The 12,765-nt window shown below is 48.2% G+C and overlaps 2 protein-coding genes across 2 annotated transcripts; both read right to left on the bottom strand.

The window, feature by feature from the left end:
* Window positions 1-426: 426 nt before the first annotated feature.
* DCS_02042 (uncharacterized protein) lies at window positions 427-1,986 on the bottom strand (the record flags this gene model as incomplete). Its single annotated transcript, XM_040799372.1, has 3 exons — window positions 427-1,102; window positions 1,292-1,773; window positions 1,822-1,986. The coding sequence occupies 3 exons, from the start codon at window positions 1,984-1,986 to the stop codon at window positions 427-429; spliced, it is 1,323 nt and encodes a 440-aa protein (XP_040660255.1).
* Window positions 1,987-11,194: 9,208 nt separating this feature from the next.
* DCS_02041 (uncharacterized protein) lies at window positions 11,195-12,508 on the bottom strand (the record flags this gene model as incomplete). The annotated part of the gene is made up of 1 exon (XM_040799371.1): window positions 11,195-12,508. The coding sequence occupies one exon, from the start codon at window positions 12,506-12,508 to the stop codon at window positions 11,195-11,197; it is 1,314 nt and encodes a 437-aa protein (XP_040660254.1).
* Window positions 12,509-12,765: the final 257 nt, after the last annotated feature.

The raw sequence follows: 12,765 nt of genomic DNA, 5'->3' as shown, positions 1-12,765 counted from the left end.
TTGGGTCAATGGCAATCACAAGTCGTGCCAACTATCCAGGCCAGTTCGAATCCAATTAGTCACGTTCATGACGCAGAACCCCATGACTTTGACAAGCGAAACTCTCCATGGTAGATGGTATTCGTCACACGGAATTATAAAGAATCGCGCGAATACATCAAAGTGAATGCCAATCAGCTGTGCGCGAGTCCCCATGCACTCTATATGCTACTGGACGCAGCAAGGTGTTCCGTTCCAGGAATTCTGCAAGACTCGATGAAATGACGATTGCGAATGTTGTCTTGGGCCTTGCGGCTGGGACATGACCATGATCACCGCTTGTTCATCGTTGGATTCGCTTTGCACTCTTGGCTCTTGGCAGTGCGCATAGCCTCTCGTGACGGCGAGCACTCTTCTCGATCAAAGGCCTGTCACATCTACGCCCACTCATCGCTTGAAATCGGGCATTGCCGGCTTGCAGCCGTCGATTAATCCAAAATAAGCCGAGTGTGCTTTGAGACTAACCCCTGGGCTGCCGAGGCTACAGTCGCTGTTCGCAATGCCCAAACACTTGACAAAATCGTCCGTCGTGGGAGAACTTGCCGTCGCGTTGCTGATCCAGTACTCCGGAGTTGTATGGGCGTAGCCCATCCTCAGAGTGGGCAGGACGGTGATGAGATCGTTGCCTTGGGTGATACGGTAGATGTTGCCGGGCTGCAAGGAGGCAAAGTTGGCAAAATCATTGTTGCCGATGCGTGGCGAGCCGTAGGTGTAGGCGTCCACGAGTATCTTTTTCCGAAAGTAAATGTCAACGGCAGCAATCGTCGCGACCGCGCCGCCGAGGGAATGGCCGGTGGCGATGACTTTGTAGTTTCTGTGCTTGTCGTGGGATTCGATTATTATGTTCGTCACTCGTTCTCGGATGTGGCTCCAGGCAAGCCAAAATCCGGCATGGATTCGGCAGCCACTGCTAAACGGGCACTCTATTTGGAAAGTCAAAGCATCCGCCATCCAGTTTCGTACGCTCCAAGAGCCGCGAATGGCGAGAATAATCTCTTCCCTGGTGTGGTCGATGGCGACGTATCCGTTGATGTCGGTCATGTCGAAATCTGCTATTCCGCCACTGTGAACCGCCGTCAGCAATCCCTACGCCATGCATGTCCCATTTCCACCAAGAGGGGTGCAGAGAAGAGGGAACCAGGGTTCTTCGTACTAAAATGCATGCAACAACGTCACGTTGTTGCGTTCGACTCGAGGACAGCTGCCGCCGCAGGTGATTGGGTTATTCGTTCCGTTTTGCGTATTGCAGTACGTCGCGGCAGCATGCTGACAATAGTACTGAAAATTATCCAACTCCCCCGTGTTCACTGCCCCTCCCTTCTTGGTGAAGTCGGGCCTTGAACACAGACGATGCTCCGGGTTTGTGACGTCCGTCTTGCCGTTAAACTTGATGGGAACCAACGAGGCGCCCTCCAGTCGACCCTCGAGCTCATCGAGCGTGGTGGTGAGTGATTTGGGGTCGCACAGAGGCTCGTAGGCACACTCTTGATTGCAGTATCCCTCGGCAGTCGTTATCCGCGTGCAGGTCTGGGTTGTGTTTGAGATGTCGACCAGTTCCGAGGTGGGACAGGCCTGGACCAGAGTGCAGAACTTTGCACTTGGCCCCTCTGTGGCGAAGAGCAGGGGATGCCGAGGGCTTTCGTTCGGCATATGCCCTACCTGCGTGGACTGGCATTCAATATCAACCGTCCATCGCATCGAGTTGCCTTGACCATCGACGAATCGAGCAAGACCCTATAGGAGATGAGACACGTCGTACGTTGGGGGTTTGCCTCGACGTACATGACCGGTAAAGGGCTTGACGCTGGCATAGCGGGAGACGATGTCGGCGAGCTGGTCGATGAATGCCGGATTGGAGTTGTTCTGCATAAATGGCGGGTTGGAAGCTGTCAAGGCTACGCTGCCTGCGACGAAAAGGGACAGACCCGTACGTTTCAAGGCAACCATGACTGGACGTTATGGTGGACGATTGCCTACAGAGGAGAGCGGCTCTAGGGATGGCGGTATGGCATCAAGAGGCAGAAGAAACCCAAGAACTGGCCAGTTTGCTCGTATACCTGCACAGTTTAACGTGCTGGTATAATAATGCTCTAATTGTACGCGCACATGTAATTCCTCCACACATATATAAGTATGTATACAAGTACGTGTCCACGCATGTGCTCGTACTTATAGAAAGGTACGCACACCCAGGAGAGAGCCTGCATAGGGTTTGATCCGCAATTTTCTGTTCTTTGGATCGATTCCAGATTTTGAGGTCCACCCCCGCCGAAACCCCCTGCTTGGCTTGGTCGCAAGTATAGGTGTACGCGGTGCCGAGCTCTTGGGTAGAATTCCGAAGTCGAGGACCATAATATGTTACATCCTTCATATGGTAACGCTCATCCGGTTCCCTGGATGGGTCCTATACGTGGAAACCCATGGTGTGATCCGAAATACAGGTCCATGTTGTACGTCTGTGTAGGTGCACCGAATGATATCGTGTTGTGGTGGAGAGCAGGCAGGCGACGGTCCATGTATGCTACTGCAAATTGGACAGCCAAAATGTCATTTTTAAATTGTGAATCGAGTACTTCGTACGGAGTACGAATTGCAGATCTGGTACTGACCACCTATTGGGGTCGATTGTACTGGTACAGATGCATTTTCCTGACAGTTCTATTATCGTGGGAGGCAATTATTACGTCAAGTTTAATGCCGACCCGAAAAATCGGTCGCCATGGGTCAAGCCTGGAAACTAGGAACTCATCAGCCTTGTCGTGGACGTCCAAGTTACATGTTCGGAGCACCACTACAAGCAGGATTTATCCAATCTGCGCTGTCATTCTAAGCTGTCAATAGTACCAAGGAATGTTCACGTACTGTATTAAATGTAGAAAAGCCATGGAACAGTCTGAGAGCTCCTACTAATCTATCGAATAACCAAGGTTGGATGCCTCCAGGAGCCCAATGGCCCACTCACATCGACCACATCGACCACTAAAGGCCAACGCCAGCATGGATACGAGTAATGTGCCTGAAATCTGTGCTAATTCTGCCAAAGATCGAACTACTGTAGGCAATTCTCGATACAGTACAGTTGTTTCCGGTGTTCACTGCTTGACGAACTTGTTTCACTCGGAGAGGTGACTTGGCATCTGGGAGTTTGCGTACTGCATATGCACATCAGAACCTCATCTACTTCATGCAATTGCGCGTAGTAGGTGTAGCACAGTACCGGTGTGGCCATCGTGAGGTCGCTGAAGCTACCGAACCGCCGCCCCTGCGGGTCTTCCACTGGGTACAGGGGTCGTCGGGCAACTTGTTTGTGCCCCTAGTTCCAGGTTGTGGTCCAAGCTCATGTCTGTACTTGTGCGTGCGTGATGGTGACCAAATTTGTCCGTGAGCTACGAGAACAAGCGACTTGCTGGCTAGCCTGCCGTAAATCAGGTGAAGCACCTCCGTGTGTAAATATGCTGCCTAGGCATCGGCGTCGAGATTGTCGAGAATCGACTGGGTTCATCTCGACCGCGGGCATGATTAGGCGTTAGGGTTATTGCTTGATGCAGGCGTTGTCGCCAGGGGACAGCGCTTCGAGGCAGGGCCAACCCGAGGCCCAGGATTGACCCCGTCATTGCCTCGTCCTAGGCTTTCCATCGCTCGGCTAGGCACCACAGTCCCCTGACAAAATCCATTGACCCGATATCCTTGCGTTCGATCCGAAACAGTTGGTCGCTTAAAGTAAGCGATACTCTACTGCTGCTACATCATCCCCTTACTGCTGTAGATACGCGCAGCACCGCTGGTGTTGTGCCAGGTGTCAACGTCGCAATCTTGAGCAAACCGCGTAAGATATAGTGTCATAAGTTTGCAGGTCGTTTGAATATCCATTGAAATACAAAAAAAGGTAGTATTATAGCGATAGTAATGTATACTCATGATATTCGCTGGCCGATTGTCGACTTATGCTACGAGCATCCGCTTTGTATCCAAATCTAGCATAGGGTCCTAAGTAGACTGCAATGGAACAGATGAAATATTCCCAAGGCATCTGCAGGTGCTTTTTATCGCTGTAGTAAAGGTTTCTAACCCATAGTAAAAGTTGACAACCGTAGGAGTCTTGTAAGAAGTCTGCAACAGTATGACCAGCTTGACAAAGACATATTTTTGTCGGCAAGTTGATGGAATGAGAATAACAGTACTATGAACACCACACGCTTACGCTGTACACCTGCAGAACGAGGGTGAATAGGAGGCAGCCAGAGGCGAAACACTCCCCCACCCATTCACCTGTTACCCGATCAAGGAATGACCGCCGCAATACCGTAGGCGAATCATGTTAGCTGGAAACAAATTCCGCGGATCTTAGTGGCCAGATATGCCGTCATCAACTCCCCTGTTCGACTTTCGTGTTGGATGGCTGCACGGAGTACTCCGTACTTGGGTCAGCTTTCGGGCTTTATACTAGGTAACCCTATCAAGGTGCACTGTTGGTCCTTAACCAACATCGTGTGGCAGACCAGCTAGACGGCCAATAGGTTGAAAAAAGAGCAGCCGGAACTAACAACCAAGTATCGCAGCTTCGCCCTGGTTGTTTCGTTTGGCGCGCGCACTGACGTCGTACGGGGCCATAACTCGCCAGACACACGGTCTAGGCAGGCCAGTTATACGGCCGTCTGAGGCAGCGTTTAGCAATTCAGCGTGGGTATGGCCGATGCTTGAATACTTTATTTTGCAACCTTTTCCATCGTGTAAGATGAAAGGATTGCCAGTGATTCATAAAGGACCTGTAAAAAACATATGGCTGGGTATTTTCCTCAATCCTCGTTGTTTCGAGTAACCCTTGGGACCACACAGTTACTACAAGTCATTTTCAACTTCCCAGGCCAGTTTAACGTTCTGCTGACATCATTTCATTTATGGTGTCGATATGGGTGATGCGTAATTTCTTATGGACTACTGGTCACCTGTTCCGTCGTGTGCTATGGCGGCATGTTGGGTCGCCAATCCAAGCTTATACGAGAGAACTCTATGCGAAACATATTTTTTCAATGCCCTTAATTATCTTTCTATTGGAGCTTCTAAAGACCGTGCAAAGTTAATGAATCAGTGGCAATAAATCATGGCCGAGTACCGCGATCTCACCATTATTGGTTTGTTTCGTGTGCTGTGCAGGAACCACGCGATGATAATGAGCCAAGTGCTCACTCCTGCCGCTCCTGTTTAACGGCCGGCTGGCAGTGCATTGCTTGTTGTTGCATTTGGCTGATGCCTACTATCCTGCAACCACTGGTCGCCTGTTCTGTGGCAATAAGTTGGGTTTCCCTTTGAAGTAATGTGAGCTATTCACGATTGGTTCGTTGGTTGTCTCCAGTCCGCATTGTTTTGCGGCCCTTGCCGAGAGCCAGACGTTCAAGGAAGTAACTGCAGTGGCTTACTGCCCAGTGATATCACCGTGCCGCCTTTAGTGTTTCATCTCACGCGGCTATTTGAGTACGCCTAACGCTCCTAGTGGACCAGTTTTAACGACCGTCTGATGCCTCTTGCTTGTCGAAGCGCCCGTATTGTTCTTCATTCAGAGCAATAAGCATGCATCTGAAGCGAACCGCGATCTTGAATTGCAAGGTCACAGGAGAGAAACGATAAGTTCAAGTAAACGGTGAATCCAACAAGCCAATACCTACGATCGTTTCATCTTTGAGAAGCTTCTGCAACTCTAGTAGCACCAATCAAACAATTTGATAGTCTACAAGCTATGTGTGGGAGCTATATACAGTGCAAGAGCTGGGGCTAGGTAATATAATAGCCGTTATCGAACAAAACTCAATTTTATAAGGCCATTAGTATACTTATGCAAATATCTTGAGACTGTTTATATGTAATGTTTTGTCAGGAGACATGCACGGGTGATATAATTTGAGTGACTTTACTTCTTACGTGGCAGAGCATTATGCTGTAGCACTAGGGTGGCCCACACTAAGAGGGGAGAGACAGGACGCCGTAACGGACTGGGAGTATAGTTGTACGGAGTACTTACGGAGTACAAGGCGGGCAATATCATATAACCTTATACATAGTATAGGGGGTAGAGTAATAAGGGTCGGGTGCTAGCGGATATTAGAGCGCTAAGAGACTGGCAGGAGTGCAGCATTGATCTCTGAGGCCTTCGTCCTCTTGCAAGGAACTGTCTGCTAGCCTTATATGGAGGTCTAGTTACGGCCTTCCTGTACAGTACACCTATGTCACCTATGTCACCTGGCAGATTTACCGCCTGTTGAACGTGGATGTGGAAGCAAGAACCGTTGATAGGCCATGGTAGCTTTCGCTATCCTAATTTTCGACTATTCGATCTCCTCAGTATCGTCCCTTTCCAAACCTCTCTACACCTACCTACCAGCCACCTGCTTATGCTTACTTACTTAGTCAACAAATCACCCCAAATTTCGACCCAATTCGCCTACCCTGCGCCTGCCTGGGCGTGTTCGCGTGTTCGCGTGTTCGGCGCAGTGTTCGGCGCAATATGAAAGTCGGGGCCAAGCAATAATTCTTTATTACAAACTGAACGAACGGTAGCAAGGCTTTGCCTTGGACAGAGTAGAGTAGCAGCTTCAGTATATAATCCATGTAACCTTTCTTGTATTACTACAGCCCTAATATGTGTAGTTAGGCTGAGAATCTTTTCAGCGTTATATTGCCTGCTATGTCGTCAACTAGAGTGCCCTCCATTGGTGGCGAGACCTGGCGGTGGTACGGCTAGCTTGGCAAAAGTCCCGATTCTTTTCAGGTCGCGCCACCACTATCAGATACGTCTGCTCCGTATTATTGGCGTGCTTCTGTGTTCCAACCAAGAGTCATGAGCGGCAAACAGCCTCCGGGGAATACAAGCTAGAAGATTTGCTACTCTAAAACTTGCATACTTCAAATACACGCTGGACACTATACTCGTAATGCTAGGAACTTTTTTTCTGCCAGGCAGTAAGGCTAAAACTTTGCCAGTGTACCCCCTCCCTCATTCAGCATGCCCGCGCTAGATAAGGACGGAGACAAGGACTGGGTTATTTGCAAATGCATTAAGTGCTTGTGCCCGCTAGCCTTGTGCCTGCCAGTCTTGTATTGAACGAAGTGTGCCGTAGGGTTGCAAACGTACCATTCATATTGTTGTAATAGCGCTACATATAATGAACCGTTGCTTTATTAGGTAACTATGATGCTCTTGTAATTCGTTAACTGGCCAACTTTTGCTTTTCCAACGAACTCGGAAATAGGGTTCAAACTTGTACTGGCGGCGGGTACAGTAGCTCGTATCTTACCCACCAACGGGAAAAACCTCTGGTCGGAATGTTTATACCACGCCATTTTCAAACTGTAATCGGCAAGAAAATTCCCTACTAAATGCAACGGGTTTGGCGTACTTGGACCATTGGCAAATATCAATACCGCTTCGGTAGCCAGTCAACCCGCGCATGAGAACTTTATTAATTGCAAAGATTGCTGTTCATTGCGGGCCACTATACTTATTGGCATACTCCTGGTTTCGCTATTGAATATCTCATCAAGCGAGGCCTACGAAAAATGACCCAGCCGGACGATGGTCATTTTTTAATTCGCGTACGTGTGTTTCCCCCTTATACATAGAGTATATAAGTATATAAGTATACTACGAAGTAGAATAATACGTACGAGTCGGTTATCGAGTACTTGGGTAGTATCTGCTTGAAAGTATGCTACCTGGTGCAATACATTGTGCATCAAACATTGTCGGCATGCCTAAGGATATGAATTCTGCACCAGACGACGACCAGATTGGCGGGCAAAAATAGAGTTGGTTCTACGGATAACCCCCCCTAGATGTGTCAGAAAATCAGCTGTTACTCAGTATACTTAGTATGAAATCATGCTACTTTTACTGTGGTGGTAATATTACAGTACACTAAAAGAAGTGTGGTGGATATACTACCAGCCACATCGACCAATATACCAGCCAGGGAGGCTAACTCAAGCCGCAACAACCAGCCGACAACAGCAAAGACTGCTGAAAGGCTAGGTCAATGATTCAATAATAGGATCACCAACATCATTCAGTTGCACCAGTATAACAACCAACAGTCAGAGGCTGTTTGTAGGATAAGCAGCAGATGCCCAAGTTGAAATGGAACGAGGTAACGGTCTCTACAGGTGTAACTAGATGCAACCTACTTGAAGAGAATACAGTAATACTACTAATTTACTAAGCGTATAGAGTACTTGCAGCCCTCATAAAACATAGATGTAAACCAGCAGGAAAGATTGGTAATATCGGGTGAGTGCGAATTGTTATTATGTGGCTAGATCAATAAGTCTGTTCCTTTCCGGGGAACGATATTGAGAGTAGCGACTTGGCATTGCTTGCGCTAAAGGGAGAGTACAATGCTTAGTTGCGCGCCATGTGACGTGCAGGGTGCAATAATAATACTTGCCCAGCTCCCATGTTTCTCCCAGAAATTCGATTAATTGAGGGAAAGAACAAATAGACGGGCAAATAACTAAAGGCTGTAAGGATATTTGCGTGTGAGCCACCAATGAATGGTAAGAACATACCGTATCTTCTGAAACACTTATTCGACTTCATGTGGCTGCGCGTACTGGACCAAAAAGCTGGAAGTGAGTAGCTAGGCGCGTACCAGCACCTTCATGTCAAATCGATTGCTGGAAGACTTGATGCTTGGATGATAGCTGCTTGAAGATCCATTCGAGCCTGATCTGTTAGTGGAGAGGGTCCGTAGATGTCGCCGTCGATAACGAGGCCGGGAGGAAAGCCGGTGACGGTTGACTCCGGATATATTACAATATTGCTATAGACTTTTGTTTGCTTGGTATTGATGACTTCTGAGGCACGGAAGACGGAAGAAGCATGAACGATTTCAGATCAACCTGCGCGTTGAGGGTAGTAGAAATGGCCAATAATGCAACGGCAACGAAGCGAATGCAGCTCATTGTGGGGTAATGAAGGGTATCCTGAGTGCTTGTGCCAAGGATGTGGATACACATAACCTGACCCATGGTCGGGTAGCTGACCTGACCCATGCCCGAAAATAGGAAATTTGTGGACCGCTAAATAGCTAACCTGACCTGTGGATCTCTTTCTTCAATTGGCTGAAAGATTGTTTAAAAGTGGAGCATAGGTCTGGTTGGCAATAGCAAAATTTATTACTAATGAATTTCTAACCGGTCCCTCTTTCCTTCCTTACATACGTTAATCCTATACCGCCTCCACGCCTGCATTATCAATTGATAATTGATTATCATTATCAATTCGAATCAATTAATAATTGATTCTCATCATGCCCCGTACCGCCGGAAACTCGCTATAGGACGTCGACGCATACAAAACATACGCTGCCGGTAACCCCGCAAAGCCTGGTTACCGCTGGAAGCATCTCCCCGCCTGGACCATCGACGTAAGTGATCGATAATCGATTGATAATTGATTATTACTTACAAAAAATAGGAAACACTTACAAAAAATAGGAAAATGGTATAATAAAGCTCCCTCTTGGGGAGGTTTTTTGCTGCGTTACTGTTATGGTATCGGGCTTAGCCCGATATAGGAGAACGGAGGGAACCAAGGGACCCACTAGGAGGAACGCACACAACTAGAAGCCCTAGTTGCCAAGTAGTTTTCCTATCCTTCAAGTCTTTTAATAAACATCATTGAGAGTCCTAGAGCAGCCGCCTAGCGACTCCGTAACAGTTGCTACGCTTGGTAAGTGTTACGGAGTCGCTAGGCGATTGCTCTAGGACTCTCAATGATGTTTATTAAAAGACTTGAAGGAGGGAAAACTACTTAGCAACTAGGGCTTCTAGTTGTGTGCGTGCTTCCTAGTGGGTCCCTTGGTTCCCTCCGTTCTTGTATATCGGGCTAAGCCCGATACCATAACAGTAAGTCTCTCTGTCCATCGGTATGTTAAAAAAAAAACAATCCATCTCTAATTAATTAATAATTGATTCTTGTTGGCCGCGGTAGAAGCGGGTTGGGGAGTAGATAACAGAATCCATTGTTAATTGATTGTGAATTAATTGATTGGAAATGAATTAAGATTTCAAGAATTTTTAGAGGTTAAGTTTTGTTTAATAGATGTTATGATATTAGGCTTTGCCTAATAGAGCTATGTCCTAGGACAGAGTCACGTGCTACCGCATGTGACTCGCATCCTATGACTAAGCAGGCATTAGAGTATAAGTACTCCAATGCCTAGTACCTCGAGTTAGCGTTCCGTAGATTTCTTAACAACTATTGATTTATTCTGACCTGACCCATGCTCCACCTTTATAAAAGTATTAGCCAATTAAAAAAGGGATCCACAGGTTAGGTTAGCTTTTTAGCAGCCCACAAATTGCCTATTTTAGGGGGCACGGGTCAGGTCAGCTACCCGACCATAGGTCAGTTTATCACCACCCACATTAAAAAAAGGGATCCACAGGTCAGGTCAGCTTTTTAGCGGCCCACAAACTTCCTGTTTTAGGGGGCACGGGTCAGGTCAGTTACCCGATCATAGGTCAGGTTATCACCACCCACCCCAAGGATGCGAGCTTGGGCAACCAGCGGGATGGCTGGCTTCTCCTGGTGACTTGTTAAGGTTCATTCTCGCCTACTCCATCTTCGAGCTGCTTCTCTACTAGCGCTCCTATTCGGTATTGTTGTTTGAGATCAAACCTAATTGGCCATTCGTCCAGGCGACGAGCCCTCCCTTGTTAACCCAAAACTAGGCTGACGAGCCGCCAGGAATGCAACTAAAATATAGGCGTATGAACAATATGAAGTGCGAGCGAAGGAGCTACCGAAAATCGCAGAAATGTATCATTTGCATTCATCCTTTGCTTGGGAACACGTCCTGCGAACAAACACGTTGGAAGAGCGTACGAACTTGATCCTGTACCATTTTCTAATATTCTCGTTCCAATCTCGTACCGTAATGGCCCTAAACGCGCCGTTCGTGTCGCACCAGACAATATACATGTAGCATGTATACTGTAGCATCTACACATGTGGAACTGTTAAACAAGACGAACAAGTCCAACTCTCGAGTAATTGTATATATGAGACCCCTATCCCGGTGGCCGAGGGCATACTACTTACTATACGCAGAACGAAACAAAGGCCATGCATCCAACTGGTGAGGCCATTGAGTACTCATTCTCAGAGCAAATGAACAGCCATCATAAGAAGGGCGACTACTGGAATAGCGTAAATGCCAAGGCTTCGGAGATCTGAAGCAGCGGCTGTTACTTCGATCTCGAGTTCTGAAAGATGCTCCCGCCCTCCGTCTGATTGCCTCGACCCAGATGCCCTACCGGAGGTGCAGCTTGGGCATGGCGTTCTGTTGGTCGGTCTTATTTGGAACGGCTGGCTCCCGGCACACTCCTTGCATGAGTTTATGGCCGTAATGATGGAGGTAGCCGTCAACACCATTGTGCCGGGGGATGTAATATAGAATTCTTGACCACATGAAGTGATGACCGTCGGGGCCACGGGGCACGTTGCCGTAAAGGTAATGACCTTCGTTATCGTCGTGGTGTTTCTACTACTGCCTCTCATTCTAGGGCTAGTAATGATTGTATCCGTATCGGTTGATCCCGTAACCTTGTGAGATGCCGTATCGCTAGCTGTGGTTGTTGTTTCCAACGTTGCTATTGCGGTTGTCGTACCATCCGCCGTCGAGGGGATGCCAGTTGTCGTACTTGGGATTCCCATGCCTTCCTCGGTCGGTAAACTCGGGATTCCCGCTCCTCCCGTTGGCGGTATAAAAGGGGGCGCGTCGCAGCGATAGATTGTATCGTCTTGCAGTACCACTGGAAGTTTGTAGGCGTACAGGCCGCCGAATATCGTACTACCGGGTCCTATCGTGATTGAGCCGAGAGCGATGAAGTACCCGTGCAAGTCAACGTTTGATCCTGTCAAGACATTCCGATTCACGCCCCAAATAACGTTGCAGGCTACGGCGCCGTTCAAGAGTACAACTCTAGCAAAGCTCTCGATGGTGAAGTCGTCTAGGACATTAAAGACCCACCTACTATTCGGGTCGTGGTTGGCATCAAGGTAAAGGGTGCCATTTAGCGAAGCTGCTCCACCTCCCACAAAACGATATACACCTGGCTTGAGTACCAGACCACCCAGTTCCGGGGTCTCGAGTTCAAAGTCAACTGTAATGGTTGGTATTTTTAGAATAGCTATTAGCAGCCAGGTACGCCCTTCGTTTGTTTGATTGCCAGGTGGGTAAATGTCTCCATCAATAACTCGGCCAGGAGGAAAGCCGACAGCGGGATCATTATAAGCTCCTACATTTCCGTGTACTGTCGAGGTGCCGCTATTGAAAACGTCGGGGGCGAGGATAGAGAAGAAGGAGAGCACTTTCATATTCACCTGAGCGTTTATCGTAACAGCCATGGCCAACAAGGCGGCGGCAAGAATGCGATGAGAGGCCATGCTTGGGCTGTGAGCATTATGGTCCATCGTTGGTGTTGCGACTTGTCGTCCGGATATTATACACTCTCACGCCTAACCTCTCGCGCTCCTCTCCACTACTAGTTGCACCTAATCGAGGCTCGCATTCGGTAGTCGTCGCGCGTATACTGAGACCTGCCCCACACGGGATTTCAACATCGCGAAGCAGGGCCGTTTGAAGCACTAGCACGCGAATCGGTTGCATTCCATGCATGACTTTAGGAACCGTAATGTTGGACAACTGCATGAATGGTTTGATGGGAAGG

The sequence above is a fragment of the Drechmeria coniospora genome, chromosome 01, assembly GCF_001625195.1.
Source record: "Drechmeria coniospora strain ARSEF 6962 chromosome 01, whole genome shotgun sequence".
In the NCBI taxonomy this organism is placed as follows: Eukaryota; Fungi; Ascomycota; class Sordariomycetes; order Hypocreales; family Ophiocordycipitaceae; genus Drechmeria; species Drechmeria coniospora.
Note: the sequence above shows the minus strand (reverse complement) of the source record. Positions and strands in the feature narration are given on the sequence as shown.